This window comes from Amia ocellicauda, chromosome 10 (assembly GCF_036373705.1).
Source record: "Amia ocellicauda isolate fAmiCal2 chromosome 10, fAmiCal2.hap1, whole genome shotgun sequence".
Classification (NCBI taxonomy): Eukaryota; Metazoa; Chordata; class Actinopteri; order Amiiformes; family Amiidae; genus Amia; species Amia ocellicauda.
The window spans coordinates 26,875,107-26,893,778 of NC_089859.1; the positions used below are offsets into that span (position 1 = coordinate 26,875,107).

General features: G+C 39.1%; 1 protein-coding gene across 2 annotated transcripts in view; it reads left to right on the forward strand.

The window, feature by feature from the left end:
* Positions 1-1,880: 1,880 nt before the first annotated feature.
* The window catches only part of ctnnal1 (catenin (cadherin-associated protein), alpha-like 1), a 75,200-nt gene continuing 58,408 nt past the window's right edge, over positions 1,881-18,672 (forward strand). The window contains exon 1 of one of the 2 annotated variants that reach the window (XM_066715762.1): positions 1,881-2,603. In XM_066715762.1, the coding sequence (XP_066571859.1) occupies positions 1,899-2,603 (705 nt within the window). In that variant the 5' untranslated portion in view covers positions 1,881-1,898. The remainder of the gene's footprint in view (positions 2,604-18,672) is intronic. The other variant, XM_066715763.1, reaches the window with a different exon arrangement.

The window sequence follows — 18,672 nt, forward strand, 5'->3', positions numbered from 1 at the left end:
ATAATAATAATAATAATAATAATAATAATAATATCTGTTCTTGTGGTTGCTATCTTACTATCTGGCCAGATATTCAGTTTTATCTTGTGAACCTTATAAACAGCTATTTCAATCCTACAGAGGAAACAGTTCAATTAAAGTAGTCCTTTCCTGACCAATGAGGCAAATAAACCCCAGGTGATTTTCTCTAATTATCTCATTAGAGCACAAGACCCAAAATGGCCTTGTCTGTGAGTCTTCTGTGCAGAATGATAACTTGCCATGACTAAGGCTCAAATAACAGCTGACTACATATTACATATCAAGTGACAGTACCCGTTGGCTAGTGGGATACAGTATACGTCCCTATACAAAAATAGCACAAGTTCTTTACCACCTTAATTTTGTATATTTTGCTTGCTTTACTCACATATACAGTATATATATATATAATATATATATATATACACTCACCTAAAGGATTATTAGGAACACCATACTAATACTGTGTTTGACCCCCTTTCGCCTTCAGAACTGCCTTAATTCTACGTGGCATTGATTCAACAAGGTGCTGAATGCATTCTTTAGAAATGTTGGCCCATATTGATAGGATAGCATCTTGCAGTTGATGGAGATTTGTGGGATGCACATCCAGGGCACGCAGCTCCCGTTCCACCACATCCCAAAGATGCTCTATTGGGTTGAGATCTGGTGACTGTGGGGGCCAGTTTAGTACAGTGAACTCATTGTCATGTTCAAGAAACCAATTTGAAATGATTCGACCTTTGTGACATGGTGCATTATCCTGCTGGAAGTAGCCATCAGAGGATGGGTACATGGTGGTCATAAAGGGATGGACATGGTCAGAAACAATGCTCAGGTAGGCCGTGGCATTTAAACGATGCCCAATTGGCACTAAGGGGCCTAAAGTGTGCCAAGAAAACATCCCTCACACCATTACACCACCACCACCAGCCTGCACAGTGGTAACAAGGCATGATGGATCCATGTTCTCATTCTGTTTACGCCAAATTCTGACTCTACCATCTGAATGTCTCAACAGAAATTGAGACTCATCAGACCAGGCAACATTTTTCCAGTCTTCAACTGTCCAATTTTGGTGAGCTTGTGCAAATTGTAGCCTCTTTTTCCTATTTGTAGTGGAGATGAGTGGTACCCGGTGGGGTCTTCTGCTGTTGTAGCCCATCCGCCTCAAGGTTGTACGTGTTGTGGCTTCACAAATGCTTTGCTGCATACCTCGGTTGTAACGAGTGGTTATTTCAGTCAAAGTTGCTCTTCTATCAGCTTGAATCAGTCGGCCCATTCTCCTCTGACCTCTAGCATCAACAAGGCATTTTCGCCCACAGGACTGCCGCATACTGGATGTTTTTCCCTTTTCACACCATTCTTTGTAAACCCTAGAAATGGTTGTGCGTGAAAATCCCAGTAACTGAGCAGATTGTGAAATACTCAGACCGGCCCGTCTGGCACCAACAACCATGCCACGCTCAAAATTGCTTAAATCACCTTTCTTTCCCATTCAGACATTCAGTTTGGAGTTCAGGAGATTGTCTTGACCAGGACCACACCCCTAAATGCATTGAAGCAACTGCCATGTGATTGGTTGGTTAGATAATTGCATTAATGAGAAATTGAACAGGTGTTCCTAATAATCCTTTAGGTGAGTGTATATATATATATGCTGGATGAAGGCCTGCCCAAGATGTTTACACTTGCTTGTCTCTTTTCCATGTCATGCCTGCAAAGTGTATGATCTTCCCATCTTCTATGTGGTCGTCTTCTAGGTCTTATTTCATCTCATGATATCCATTCAATAGCTTCCTTTGTCCATCTTTGATCTGTTTTTTTTTTGGGGGGGGGGGGGGGGGACAATATGTCCAGTTCATTGCTATTTAAATATGTTCACTCTTTCGGTTATGTATTATTATTGTTTTCCTGAGATATTACACCTCACTCATGCAAAGGTTCCTGCATTACTCCAGCTCGAGACATATTTGATGGGAAAGACGTGCCACTCATTTCTGACAAACTCACTTTTGGGGACATGCTCTCATTCCCCATCAGCAACTTGTCCATGTTATTGTGTTCCCCTTGAATTTGACCGACGGGACAGATCAGGTAACTCTTACCCACAGGCACTGCAATATACACGTCTAAGGACTGCATCTGTAGACGCGGGAACGGCGCGGTGCCCGCACGGCGCGCGGAGGGGCAGCGTGTCGTCAGCAGGCGCGAGACTCGGGGGCAGGCTCCGCGCGGCGGTCCCGGGCTCTCGCTGCAGTGAGCAGTGCAGGCTGTGCGCGACCGGCTGGCAGCGGAGTTGGCAAACTGCATGGACGCGATCGGTTTCGCACAGAGCACCGAGGTTAAAAAGACGTGCACTGAGATCAACGTCGCCGACACTTACGGGGGCAGCGGCAGTCGCGAACCCGTTTGCAGCTGGAGTAAACGGAGACCCCCAACTCTGCTTTGCAGTACTAAGGAGAAGGACACATCTCTCGGCGGGAATGGCTTCGTCTCCTGGCGGCAGCAGTACCTTTGATTCCGGGTTGGAGATCAAAACCCGCTCGGTGGAGCAGACCCTCATCCCCCTGGTCTCGCAGGTAAGGACGGCGCTAAACAAGGGAAACGGGATTTTAGCACCAGGGCTTTTTGTGGCAGCGGTGCACACACACACACACACACACACAAAGGTTGCTTTCCCACCAGCGAGTCACTTTCAGTTTTGCACAGAAGCAATAGCGACTTTGCCCAACACCCGGGAAAACTTGCCCGTTTTGCGTGGGGGTGGGTGGGGGAGCGAGAGTTCACTTCCACGGGTATTATATATGCGGGGGAAAAGTTTCATGTCCTGGGAGTGTTACATCGAATTGCGCTACATAGGTTGTGTTCATGGATGGACATTGGAGGCCGCATGCTCTGCCACTAAATCAAAGGTGAAGGTGTAAGGTTTTAAATCCAATGATATAGGGACAAGATGCATAGAGATGTGTGTTGCCTATCTAAAATGGGAACTGCAGCTTCTCTTCTGATCCGATGCTTACTGGTTCCCCCTGAGTGAGAGAGCATACCCTTTACTAAGGCTTTTCGGAATAACGCCAATGGTACCTAGCAGAGCCCGTTTCCAGGGGCCCAGAGCAGGGCGAAACTTTCGTTTTATGGGAATGGCATACATGCGTTTGCATTGTTAAAGTGCCGATGCGATTACAATTAAAATACCACCCTACTCCGATCCTACGTCGCTGTGATTCGCAGGAGATCACTTCACAGAAATGTGATCCGATTTAGGCTACTTATGTAAACATGTATCTTATGTATCATGTGCAACTTACGTATCAAGTGCACCTCGGGTTAGGTCTTTGTTTGGGTGCTACTGCAAGAACATGGTAACCACCATTTAAACCCCGTTACTTTTATGTCCATCTGTGATCGTGCACTCTGCTACAAAACTTTGCTGCAGCTCATTTTGCACAACTCCGCCTTTAAGAGCCCAGCACTTTCTGCTCCGTATTTGATTTTGAAGCACAGTAGGATCTCGAGTCAACTGTGCAATTGCCATCAAGCAAGTAAAAGAAACACGATATGCTTTTTGCCTTTAATTGTTGAACATAATTCGGATGCGCCTTCTTAACATTCATTAAAACTGCCGCTCCGAGTCCTAAAACGTGTGCAGCCTGTTTCAGCTCGCTTTGAATCGCAGTCAGAAATGATGTCACGCCAATTACAAGTAAACTCTTTGCAACATTTGCAAAAAAATGCATGCACTTTATTATTTTTGTTTCTTATAGATCATGCAAATAAAAACATCCAAAATACGAGCAATGGGGAGTTAGAACCTTAAAGTCCTCTAATATTAATCCATATGTACCAATTACATCCACCGAAATAGTATGCTGCATATAGTCATTAACAAAGATTTCCTTCCATTTACAAATCAACCCCTTTGAATCAGTTATGTTAATTATGTAGTTGTATATATCATTTTAGTAATTATTACTTCACTGTGAATAAATATTGTTTCTGAAGCCTTATGTTTTTTTTATGCTTTTTAACCGCTGGAGTAGGTGAGTAATGGGATTTTATGCAGTCTGGTGGCTGCTGGAGTTTGTGCAGCTATATTAATACAAATTAAGAGGCATCTGAGTAAAATAAGATCACAGACAATTCCCAAAATCAAAATAGCCAGGCCTTTTGAACTTTTTAGTTACATTCATAGTATTGGTGAGTAGTAAAAGACTCGAAAATGGCCGTGGTATCCTTAAGGCTTTGAGAAAAACGTGTGAATAGAAATTGGTGTTCATTGTGCTGTTATCTGGAATGCCCAATAGTATAGAAATATGGTTTCTAAAGAAAGTGGTTGGTTTCAGTTTTTTATAATATGTTTGTAATCATGATGACAAACCGTTTGATTCAGTTAAATGAGGATCTGACCCGTGTTTTAAGGGTGGAATAAATGAAATGTTACAACACATTGTTCATTGTACAGGGAATCACTCATATTGTGCACAGATGTGTGTGTTGAGAATAAAGCACTTCTGACACTTATTGAACTGGATTGGTTTAATTTTTCTCCCAGTGGAGTGGATCAGTCTTAAATTAATGAACATTATTTTGTTTGTACATTATTCATGTTGAAATCTACCAGTTGTACTTTTAGGTGTGTAATGAAACTAGAATCTGTTTGTTTTTTCTCTCTGCAAGGTAAGATAGAATTAATCGACACTATAATTGTAGTAATTTAATGTATACAATATAATGTTTGTTTCATCAATGCTCTAGTTTAAATAGCACTTAAAAATGGTTTGCCTTCAGTGATTGTTTTAAGCCAGTGGAAATCATCACAGTAAAGTGCCACTGACATTTGCGTCCTGATTTAAGTGCTAGACTTGCAGCATTTCAAATAGTGTCAAATGAATGTAAATGATACTGTAAACTACAAACTCATTGTACATGTATTCATGCAGTGGCACTAGTTTGAATGCTTGGAATTTCTTTAAACAGGAAGCGTACATAATTGACACAGGGGGAACTGTGTTGTATGCTTTAGAGGAATCGCAAGAATAATCTATATACATGTATCTATCCATTTGTGTGCAGTATTTTACATAGCCAAGGTTAATATAGAAATTGTACTCCCACACTGTTGACCCTGAGGTTAAGACGAGTGCTGATTTGATGTGCAACTATACAATTAGTTCCTGCAGTCTAAAAAATATATTTATGAATTAGGGAAAACCAAACATCAAAGGTTCACTCCTCGACTGAAGACAGTCATATATAAGTCTTACAGGCTAACTGTTTGCATTGCATGTGAGTTTACTTACTATAGGCTACTCTATATGTATCCTAACAGTAAATACTATGCAACTCATATTATTGTGTAATTGCAGTGGTTTAAAGTACATTTTGAAAAATGTTCTCTCTCAGTATGTACACGTTCACACCAGACACCTTTAAGGGTTCCTGTTTGTTTTAATGCTTTAAGGTTTGTAATTAAGCTTATTTTACTGAAGTTTTTGATAGACCAAGATATAAGAAATCAAGCAGTAACTGTTTCAGCCCAATCAAATCTATTGATACAAAGTAAAATTAGCAGATGTTCACATGATTAATCACTAGTAGACCAAGCACAAGTGAAGTATATCAGTGCTAATTTGCATGCCTCTCAATAAAATAATGAAAGAAACACATTGAATTCACAGCAGGAGACAGTTGTACGACGTCTTGCTCTAAAAACTCTGAACATTTTCCTAATCTTGACGGAGCAAGCTGCTTTGCTAAATGGAATCCTTTCCCATCAACAAGGTGCACAACGCCAATAAATAACTATCCCATTTTTGGCACACCTGATTTTGTCTTCACTCTCAGTGGATTATGTTCTCCCTTGAAAGATATTAAATCCTTTAATTTGTGATCGGTGCTGTCACAAGTTAAAGCCTCATTAGCGGAGGAGAGGTTAAAAGGTTAGCGATGTGTAAAATGTTGATTAGCTGATGTCTGATGTTCAAAGTAACCATTGTATTTAGTCGCAGAACCTTTACAAAGTGGCTGTTAAGGAACTTAATTCAGAATACACATCTTTTGTGATGCTGAAAGTAGTAACCCCCCTGTTCTTGGGAACTGTTTTGAAAGATATGGCATTGATTGTTAAATGCATCATGGTAATGGTAAAATGGTGGATGAGAGTTCCAGGGAACTGGTCACATCCTCTGAAGCGCTAAAGAGTTCAGGGGAAAATAAAATTGCACATACTTCATGTGGAAAACCTAAGAATCTTGCAAAAAATGTCAACACTTCAATTAAACAATGGCTATGACTACTAAATTAATAGTCACCATACTATTCAGCTTTTGTTTTTGCTGCTTCATTTTTATTTTGAAATACCTTTGCCCTTTTTGTTTTTAACCCTGCTCTGGTACTATGAAAAAAAGTAACATTGACAGTACCATTGGGGTGGGGTCACAGAGACCCCATGGTACCACTGGTACCAAATGTCATTTAGTGCTGTACCTACTCACTGACATTGGGCTAGTAAATACGTATTTAGTTGTATCCTTTGATGCTTGGGGATCAATATGTCATACATCCATTTATGTACATGCCTGGATGGCCACAGGGGTCACAGGCAAGTTTGCTACCTTATTCTGCCCCTCATTGTGACTGGGGTGCCCTGCTGAGCCTGGGGAGGATTTGCCACACTAAAGGAGTGGCCTGGCCTTTGTTAAAGAACAGTGAAATTCAGGACAGAAAATTCTCCATCCAGTGAGTCCAGGATAATTCCTTTTATGGATGCCTTGCCACTTGAGGACAGAAGTTTGCATGCCTGAGCAAAAGTCTAAATGGCTCAGTTAAAATGTAATTGATTGTGCACATTTTTCTCTGCAACGTCATTCTCGGGTGCCCCATTTCATTTCACAGGTGCAAGGTTTGCTGTGTTCTCTCACTGCTTCACTGCTAATGTGCCCACCTGGGGGGTCCTGCTATTTTTTTTTTCTTCTTTCTTTTGTCTGCATGCTTAGAAAAGAAAAGAAAAAAACCGTTTTCCTGTGTACTTCATAGATCAGATGGGCCTGTGTGTGTGAACTTAATTTTCATCGTTTGGAAACTGAAAATGATATCTGGGAAGGAAATGAAAGGAGTGTTTTGAATAATAGCAGATTTAGTGAATCTTATTTTCTCAGGCTAGACTTTATTCTGTGCTTTTTTGTTATTTTCCCAACCTGAATACTCTTACTAATGTAAGAAGTTTCTCCTCTCCAAAGTAATTAGAATGCTTCAAAACTTCTACTTTCAACTCACCTCAGAGTACATTTATCTGAGTTTGTTTCCTCTTTTGGAAAACAGTGAAAATATCAAAGGAAGGCTGGGCTTAGAAGCCTTTGGAAGCTGTTCTAGCATCATATGATTCTAATGACGCTCATTATATTTATACTGTCAAGGCTAATTATATTGAATTTAATATGGAGGTGAACAATCAAATAATATGATTTTTTGAATATTTGAGAACAAGGTTTACAATTAATAAAATATAATTAGAATCTCTGGAGTTATCCTATGTACTGTACCATAAGCCTACTACAATACATTTCTTTTTTTTTTTTGGAAATGTTCGGGATTTTGAAGAGTTGCAGTAATGCTGTCGTACACTGTAACTAATTCCACTGTCTGGAGATCCCTGACCTTCTGTCCCAGGGCGACCTGACAAGTGACAGACAAAAAGAAAGAGATGAATTTGTCTCACGTAAACAGAAACATTACAGAATCTTTTGGGCATTTACAGTACAACTGTGTTTATTGTCAAAGAAAGAATTATTTATGGCTTTTGACATCAGAAGACAGCATTCAAAACAAAAGATAAAATAAATCGTGGAAGTGTCGTTTTTGAAAACTTGGGACATTTGTGTCTTTGTCAGACATGCCTTTCAATGCACACCTCACTTTTTGAAAGTCAGTGCAGAAACACATGAAAATAATCTTCAGGGAAATTAGTTGCCAGAACACTATATACATGTATAATGATGACAACGGTGCTTTTTGTTTGCCTTAGGGAATGTATTGTATGTAGTCGGTGCATGACAGCTAGCACACATACTATGTTACTCAAGTTACTCATGTTCTAGGTCATTGTTTGTTACAAAGTTTCTTTGCCTTTTTGACCCTTCAGTTAAAAATACAGAAAAACATGGATCATATGTAACTTAATAAAATGTAACATTTCAAACATCTCTAAATAATGTTTTTTTTTTTTTTTTTTACAGTATAAATCCTGTTATTTTCAAAGGTAAAATGGGAGGATAGTCAGTCATGAAGGTTGATCACCAATGAATGAATGAATGGGCAACTTTGAAAATATAAGAGAGACTGACTTTTTACAACTGATGTCTTTTTCACATGTGGTGTTATGGTATGTGTGTCTGGGATCATGTTTTAATTCTGTTTGTGAATATTGTGAAGGTTAAGTAGAACTTTCCAAGATGCAAAAATACCTCCTCTTCAGACTATAAACAATCACACCAAAGTGGGGAGGAGGTCCTATACAGAACCACCCTTTCATCTTTGTCTCGTAGATTTTAAACTCCTGAGACATGCAGGGCTTGTTATTACATATTTGTGCTGGGTCTGTCATTTTCCAACAGTGCTAAGCACTGCATAAAAATGTAGCTATAATTGGACTAGAATCCTATTCTGTCTCGATTTGTTAGTGCCAGTAGTTTATGCATGTATGAATTTTGTGCCATTTGCACTTTTAAATTTCAACAATCAAATGTCTAGAACCACATGGATAAATGGTAAAGGCCTGATTAAGACAAAGGTGACTTAAAATTATATATACAAATAGGTTTTTTGTATTTACCAAGTAAGTCTTGAATTAAAGTGCCACTTCTATACTGCAAATTAATCTTCATGGCAATGATATTTCAAGACCATTATTAACCGTGGTTTTCCAGAAAAGAAAAAACAAATTTGTTGCATGTTTTATTTACATTCCAGATTTAATTATCTTTGATGTGCTGCAGCACAATCCTCCTCTGTAAACCTGAGAGAACCGACAAAAAGCCTCTAAAAAATCAATTTGTAACTTGCCTTTGTAGAATTTAGTATGCCAATAAATCCTTGTAACCTTCAGCTGGAATATACTGAATTCTTTTAAACCTTTTCTTTGCACATTTACAGCTTTCTGGGCAATCGTGACGGATTAGGTATCGCAGTCTCTATAAATGTGCCTGTTTTTCTTTCTAAGTTTGATGTATAGAATAATAAAAAAATCAGATATACTGCAATGGTTAAAGAGACAGGAAGGAGAGACTATTAAAATCTAACAAGCTTTACTAATCCTCAATTTAAAAATATATATTTGTTTTTAGTCTTATTAATATGGAGAGATTCAAGTATCATAAAGGAGAAACCCCTATGTCCAAACATGTCATTAATGCTTTTGAATAGAACTCCTAACCCTGTGAGCACATGAAAGCACAAATGGTGTGAGATAATATTACTGGAATATATAATTCCTTGCCAGTCATGCTCAGTTTTACACATTATAGGCTTAGAGTTGACTCCTCCACCCAAAACATACGTATTGCCCAGGTTGCAAATTATATGATGCATATTTATTTTTAAAGCATTCAGTGTCTTTCAGAAAGATGGCTAAAGGGTTACTGGTTGAAATGTGGAAGTATCACTATTATTATTATTATTATTACTGCAGTGTTGTAAAATGGAAGCATCCCCTAGCCTGTGCCCCTTTGGATGTAAGTGTCAGGTAAATTACTGATTAGTATAGATATGATATTTAAGTTGACCTCTAAATTGTTTGGCCCCGAACAGGCCTTTGTGTTGCAGTGTTAGATACAGCAAGTATCTTTACACCAGCATGTCTGTCCAGTGTATAGCAACCAATGTCAGGTTTTACTTTATCTCTGGGATAGCATTTTAGGTGGAATAGGAATGACATGGAAAGAGATTTAGTATGTGGTGAAGGAGATAGATATTTGTGGTGAGTATATACTGCTTTTTTTAGTGGTTTACTAAAGAGCCTGCCTTCATGCTTTCATACAATTCAGTCATTGCACAATGGGATTGAGACTGAACATGCATCAAAGCAAAGATGTGCAAATCATTATTTTGTCTGAAGCATTAAAATGGTCAATCACAGCACTGACTGTATAAAGATTACATATAACAATTAATCCTGGTTTCAACAGTGAAATGCAGAGGATTTACAAGACGAAACACTTTCTGGACAAGCAACAAATAGGCGTTGTGCGTGTGTGTGTTCTCCCATTGTGTCAGCAAACACGGTGGTAGCCCGGAAGCCAAATGCACTGTAGTAAGTGATAACATCTTTACAGTCTACTTCCACTAAACTATTTTGAGCTTCAGCTGGCACATGGGATTGTTCATGAAACCAGTCCCTACTGTAAGTACTAAAGAACAGCAGAATAAAACAACAACCTCGCCATAAGCAACATTATAAGGCTCAATAGTAAGCACATTTTTTTCAATCAATGGGTTTTTGAGGAAGCAATGCTGCTTTTAAATCTTTTCCTAGAAATATGGTACCTGAGTAGGTAAGTGTACAAAAGCAGTCATCCATTTGGCTTTGGCCATTGTATAACAATAGCTTTACTTTAAAATTAATTAAATTTTAGCTCAAATGGCCTTCAACAGAATGAGAAATCAGATTGTAAACTTGGGGGAAATCAGTGAGGGAATGAAAGATTTGCAGGCAGTTCTGGTATATACAGTGGGGGGAAAAAAGTATTTGATCCCCTGCTGATTTTGTACGTTTGCCCACTGACAAAGAAATGATCAGTCTATAATTTTAATGGTAGGTGTATTTTAACAGTGAGAGACAGAATAACAGCAAAAAAATCCAGAAAAACGCATTTCAAAAAAGTTATAAATTGATTTGCATGTTAATGAGGGAAAAAAGTATTTGATCCCCTATCAATCAGCAAGATTTCTGGCTCCCAGGTGTCTTTTATACAGGTAACGAGCTGAGATTAGGAGCACTCTCTTAAAGGGAGTGCTCCTAATCTCAGCTCGTTACCTGTATAAAAGACACCTGTCCACAGAAGCAATCAATCAATCAGATTCCAAACTCTCCACCATGGCCAAGACCAAAGAGCTGTCCAAGGATGTCAGGGACAAGATTGTAGACCTACACAAGGCTGGAATGGGCTACAAGACCATCGCCAAGCAGCTTGGTGAGAAGGTGACAACAGTTGGAGCGATTATTCGCAAATGGAAGAAACACAAAATAACTGTCAGTCTCCCTCAGTCTGGGGCTCCATGCTAGATCTCACCTCGTGGAGTTTCAATGATCATGAGAACGGTGAGGAATCAGCCCAGAACTACACGGGAGGATCTTGTTAATGATCTCAAGGCAGCTGGGACCATAGTCACCAAGAAAACAATTGGTAACACACTACGCCGTGAAGGACTGAAATCCTGCAGCGCCCGCAAGGTCCCCCTGCTCGAGAAAGCACAAGTACAGGCCCGTCTGAAGTTTGCCAATGAACATCTGAATGATTCAGAGGAGAACTGGGTGAAAGTGTTGTGGTCAGATGAGACCAAAATCGAGCTCTTTGGCATCAACTCAACTCACCGTGTTTGGAGGAGGAGGAATGACCCCAAGAACACCATCCCCACCGTCAAACATGGAGGTGGAAACATTATGCTTTGGGGGTGTTTTTCAAGAGTATGTACTGTCATGTACTGTACTGTCATGTACTGTAAAATCTTGGGTGAGAACCTCCTTCCCTCAGCCAGGGCATTGAAAATGGGTCGTGGATGGGTATTCCAGCATGACAATGACCCAAAACACACAGCCAAGACAACAAAGGAGTGGCTCAAGAAGAAGCACATTAAGGTCCTGGTGTGGCCTAGCCAGTCTCCAGACCTTAATCCCATAGAAAATCTGTGGAGGGAGCTGAAGGTGGTTTGAGTTGCCAAATGTCAGCCTTGAAACTTTAATGACTTGGAGAGGATCTGCAAAGAGGAGTGGGACAAAATCCCTCCTGAGATGTGTGCAAACCTGGTGGCCAACTACAAGAAACGTCTGACCTCTGTGATTGCCAACAAGGGTTTTGCCACCAACTACTAAGTCGAAGGGGTCAAATACTTATTTCCCTCATTAACATGCAAATCAATTTATAACTTTTTTGAAATGCGTTTTTCTGGATTTTTTTGTTATCTGTCTCTCACTGTTAAAATACACCTACCATTAAAATTATAGACTGATCATTTCTTTGTCAGTGGGCAAACGTACAAAATCAGCAGGGGATCAAATACTTTTTTCCCTCACTGTATAGCATTATAAATTCTGACCAATCTCAACCTCCTTATATTCTCCTGTTTTCGGTTCTTTTTAGATTTTATGAAACTAAAACCATAAGATAATATAGATACATTAGACTTGCAACAAACAAAATGTCAGTGTTTTTATAGGCTTTTGTTTCCACCACATGCTGGTACACTCTTAGCTGATGTCATCAGAGCACCATCTTGGGAATGCCTCACCTGAATAAAGTCCAATTTGCTCTGTCAGGGTCTGTCGGTGATAACTGTTTTTAATTAGCTAGTGAAGAAAGACTCCAGACAATCTAACTGATTGAATAACAGAGCAGCAAAACTGAATACATTTTGAGAGAGCTAAAATTGCTCGGAATTTATCCTAAGAAATAAGATGCCAATGTATTTTTTCTTCTAAATAGAGCCACCTGTCATATTTATTATTTGCCTGAGTCATTGTGTCTGTCAGGGTCACGTTTCTTGTATTTGCTTTCAGATGTAATACAGGATAGAAAGATCCCTTTGCACTAAGTGTACTTTATGCGGCCCTTTAAACCAGCCCCTCTCTCCTGGCATGGGTGCTATTGTGGCAACTGAAACCAGAACAGATGGGTAATACATCAGTCTTTAATCAGCCACCATTGTCACAAGCTCAGTGGTTTCTTCTCTCAGATTACAGTAAAGTGTCAACAATTCCTGAAAATATATAGGCCCAAGAACAAAAATTGCCTTATATTAGTCACTGACAATGTTGATTGTTATAAAAGCCTGAACAGAAGTATAGCAGGAAGTGTATAGTGACAACCAAATCACTGTTTTTTAGTTTTTGCCCCCCTTGGGAGAGCTTTTTAAAGAACCCAGTTTTGTGTTTTTAACACTGTTCTATTTTAAGTGTCTTTCACAATTGTTGTACATTGTTTTTGGTTACAGTTCTACTTGATGTTTATTTGATTTTCTCACATGCCCCGAAAAACCTTTTATAGAGTGTTTTTCACACAAGAGGCACATATGCCAGCTTGTTTAAAGTAGCTGCCAGAAACCTGCAGTTCAGTCCCAGGGAAGGAAGATTAAACAATATCTTAAACTTGAGACTGATAATCTCTATTTTCTGAAAATAAATGAAATAAATTGATTCACCTGCAGAGGAAATTAATTCTTCACATGTAGACAACCCTAATGTACACTGCATTATTTACACATCTTTTTCCAGTCTTTAACTAGAGTATTAGATAGCCAGATGATGAATGTCTTACTTAAACACTGCAGTGTACATGAATTACTGGTATGGTGTAAAAAAACAACAACTAGAAACTCTCTTTACACTCTGCTTCATTATGAACTCTTTCTTTCCCTAACAATTTAATAAAATGTCGATATATATGCAAGGCTGTCAAAGTCGCACACAGACTCCCATAAAAGCCAGGGAGAATTTTGTATGTAATTGCTTTCTTTTGGAGCAGTTTAGACCCCTGAGCTCATTTAACAAACCTAATTGCATACCTGTGGTGAGAGCCCCCCAGGCTGTATTCCCCCCAGCTGTGCTCTCGCAGTGGTGGTGACCTGGCAAACACCCTGAACATTTCACTTCGGTTTATGTGGGAATGTTTGCAGGGTTTTGCAACGCTTTGGAGGCTTTGCTGTGGGTTACATCTGGCTTTTCAATATTTCCACAGTCAGACGAATCCTATTTAGATCTTTGTTTGTATACAGAATCACTGTGCTTTTTATTTTGTTATAAGTGCTGCAGGATTTAAAATGTTTCCTGGACAATGCATTTTATTTATATTCATATTCATATATATTGTTTTTGTCTCATACTTATGCTTTTAATATTATTCAGTTCTGTTAGAAACTCTGTTAGAAACTGCTGTCACTAGAGGATAGTTTTTCAGCATAACACAATTCTATATACAAACATTTTATATCCCCATTGCTTCCAAACAAGTAGGGTCTAAGCACTGCAAAACATATACCTTTTACATGGTTGCATCACTGTGACTGTGATGAGTCTTAAAAGCTGCACTTTTTGCTTTTGACTCTGATAAACTCTGTCATAAATGTCAACACCTTTACTGATCTGCATGTTCTATGACATAATTTGCCTCCGGTCTTCCATCTGTCAGAGACGATGCCTATGCATTGCAACAGCTGCTGCGATGGACGGTGTGGAAGCACCGATGACGTCTGCGTCCATGTGGAGCACGGCGTGCGTGTGGAGGTTTCTAGCCTCGCACTTCAGCTTGCGCACTAACCAAGTGACCTCATAGTCATTTAGTGCAAACAGTTACCATTTGATACCAGTGTTATGTGAGCATTCACTTTGTTGACTTCTTTTTCTTTCCCTGAAGTATTGTATTACAGGTGTTGTTCATTAATTATATAGTTCATTGAAACCATAACTCGAGGGTACACGCTGGGCAGAAAGTAAAGTGAACCTGGCAGGAATTTCAGGGTTCATTTTACATTTGCCTTGAATGTAAGCTGATCTGCCGCTTCTGTTTTTCCTCTCTCCCTCTCTTGAAGCTGCTATTCTGTAGTTGGGTTATTCCAGTGCTCCCCACCCCCCTTTCCAATTTTAATATCTATATTTTTAGTGCCTTCAGAAGAGCTGGGCAGACTGGAGTAAAAACTGAACAGAGACAGTGTGATCTCTCCTCATGCTGCCAGCCAATGTGCCTACACCCTTCCACTGAAGGAGGCTCTATTAAGGGGTAATAGGAAGACGCTTCAGTCTCCATATCCGCCATTGCCCAGATCTGAGGAAGTTTTTTATTTTATATTTTGTCCATTACCTTAAACTCACATCATACTATAGTGAAACCTAGGAACCCAGTGATCTCCACGTGCAATCACCAAAATCGGTTCATTTATTGAAAAGTGTATTTTCTTAAAGACAATGATTGGAGACAAATTAAGTACAAAATGAGAAAGTAGTGAAACTTGAACTAAAATGGATTTTGGAGAAGAAAACTGCCATAATACAGCCATTATTCAGAAGCATATGCTGGCACCATATGATCAGATTTCAACATTCGAGTAAGTAAAGAACAGTGCGTGATTTCTCTCTTTTGTTACGGCCTGAAAGCAAACTGGGTTTCCTGTCGTATTTATATTTAAAGCAGGGTCCTCTGGCAATTAGTTCCATCAATCATGCCAATATGCCGCTCTGTCGAGTTGCACAGTAACATACATTAGCCAATTTAGCACAAATAACACATGCAGAAGAAAAGCTTTTGTCAATCACACTGCTTTTTGAGTGCTATTCCACACTTGAACTAATTCCTGCTCTTTATCATTTCTGGCCCACATTCCATCCTTTAGCTGGCCGTAACTGTGCATTATTACTCCAGCTGCAATGCATGCTTATCAGGGTTGAAGAGATTCTAGGCTCCCAAGCAGTTCTTGTACAATGAGCCTATACTGTGAAGGCCTGGATACCATTGTGGAAGGAAAGCTAGATCTTCCACACCATACAGTACAAATCCTTTAACTTGGCTCTGAGGAAGTGCCTGGCTCACTGCAAGAAGGAAAAGACTGACCTGCTTTATAAAAATGCATTAGAAATATATATGCATTTTTATTTTTCATACTCTTGATCTCATCATGACATACATTTAAGTGAAATTTTACATTCTGTCATTGCTTTACCTTTATATCGACCATTTATGTCTGATGTTTTTTGTAATGTAATTTCTGCTTCAAGTTGCAAACTCATTAGTTCTCATTTACAAGCCGCTTAACTTATTCACTTTAATTTATTACACTGAATCCAGACTTGCATGTGGTCAAGGAAAAAGCAGCAGTACAAGACAGGCATCATTTTATTGTCTGAAATGAAGAGGTTAGACGTTCAAGTTGCTGCTTCTTATACAAAAGCTATAAACAGCAATGCCCTCTTGAAGGATCTTTATGAGCTGTGGTGAAAGCAGATACAGTGATTTAGTGGTCTCAGTTCCGAGTGTAATTACCCGACACTGAGAGTATGTAACCCCAAAAGTGCATTCCCCTGGACACATTGGGGACTCTGCATTCCAAGGCATGGGGTCGTGTTTCTAGGTCAGAACAAATGTTTGCAGGCTGTGGCTGATGCAGTAGAAGGAAGTCACACGACGTAATCCTTAAGGGCAAAACCTGGATATACATTGACATAGTTGAGAGTATTTCCAGGCTAATCATGAATAAATGCATTATTTTGCAGTTGGTGCTGAATTGAAGATATTCACACTTTCATTGAATTCGTGTCAGGAGCTATGTCATTTCATTTGTTGCGGAATTTAGCTTCATACATAAAGAATTACAACACTTTTCCCCCCTATTAAGTTTAAATGTTCAAGATGTAGGACTTTACTACATAACTCCTTCTTTGTTGAGTGCTGGTCACTGCTGGTGGCTTTAACTAATTTTAAATAAGTTGCTAGGATATAATTCAGTTTTTAATGAGACCATTTAAGAAGTTAGTTATTACCTTTTTTTAATTTAACTCAGTTATTAATGAAAACAAGCCATCCGGTATATTAGCTTGTTACAGCAAGTTGACCTTGGCTTCTGTGTATATCCATTACCATTTTTAACAACAGAGATAAAAAAACCGGTTGGGTTGCTCTAACTTCACAGTCCCTCTATATAAAAGAACAATTGCCAATAAAGAAAACAGTTCCCATAGAAATTGATGAAACTGTGCTTATTGGAATTGATTGCATTGTATCACAGCATTGTACTATAGCTTTCAAACTGGAAGAACAACTTCTTCATCCACGGTGCTGTTTGTAACATGAAAAGCCTTTTGCAGCCTAATATCAGTTATTCTATTTTCCTGTGTTAACAATGGACTGATTTACTTTGAAGCTGAATTTGCGGTGCTTTACATGTGTGTGTGTGTGTGCATTAGTTCTGTGCAAACACAAAAGAGATTAAACTGGAGAAAGAAAACAAGGAAAAGCAAACTCACCAATGGTAATGTACCAATCTCGTTACAGTGAGCAAATCTAACTGGGAATAGACAAAACTGCATGCGCATGTTTGAGGTTTTTAAAATGTATTTATTTTGATCCCACACACCTCAAGACTGGTGGTATGTTTCAAGTATTGAAAGTGAATGGCAGTTTGGAGTTACCCTTGCCATTGTTGGCCACGCTCCCTGCCTCTCAAGCACTCCACTGATCTGTAAACTCAATACTGGGCCTGATTGCAGTCAGTTTTCTGCAATATGTACAGCACTTCCACAGCTTGTGCTTGAAAATTGACTCCTTTGAACTCTACAAGATGCTCAGACAGGAAGAGCAGCTTAGATTTCCCCTCCTGTGCTTAAGGTCATCCCCACCTGCAGCAGCCAGAAACAGGGTTCAAGTAAACCGAGTAGCAACCTCTGGAAGGAAACTAGTTAGGGACTACATGCAAAGGCACATAAAAACTGATACTGTAAAATAATTTATTCTCATCTAAATGTAGCCTATACTGTTAAGGTCAGACACCACAACATCTCAGATTGCTTAATATTTTGCCTCGTACCATAAGTTGTCAAGAACAGCTCAGCAGTCTGTTTTTGTTTGTCAGGACTGGAAGGTTTTTGGATGTGTAACTCTGTATTCACAGAGGGATTCCTGTCCTCCAGTAACAACAGAGGCTTTATAAAATGAACAGCTGAATTAATTTAAAACCCTCTTTCATTTCTAGGATCCAGTATATGCCTGGTTTCTTAATGTGTATTTGTAAGCAGAGATTTATTTTCATGGCTTGCATTTATTAGGGAAATCTAATTAGTTAGCACTTTGCTGCTACTTAACTTCTACACTCTTGATCCTGTGGGCTGTCATAAACCAAGATTAATGATCCTAAAGTATACCTTATATACTGACCCCTCTGTAATATGAAGGAATTGCGGTTATATATTTCAACAGGTATAATATGACATGTTCAATTTGCAAAAGGTATTTTAAGTTTGGGGAACTGAACATTTCACATTTGAGTCACAGAGACCGCAAAGTACCTTTGGTAGAGATTAACTGCAGGCCATTAACTCTGATTGGTTCCATTATATTAATTTGTAAAGTAATTAATTGGAACACACAAAACAAGTGTGTTTAATCCAGTGGTAATGGTTAGATTTGGAGCAATGAGAGCTGACTTCATTACACTGTTACTAGTGTTGAAACCTTTCTGGGGGAAGACAAAAAGCTTTTCCCTAAGGTTGCACTGACTGGGCTGGTATTTGAGCATCTTTGTTTTACAGCTTACACAGTGCATGAAAGAATATAATGAGCACAATTGTTCCTAGAGGACAGAGAACAATGTTTTTTCAAATCATGCACAGAACATGGGAGGTTTAAGCATTTTCCTTTTTCAGAAACTGCCTTCAGTGTCATCACTACTATGGTG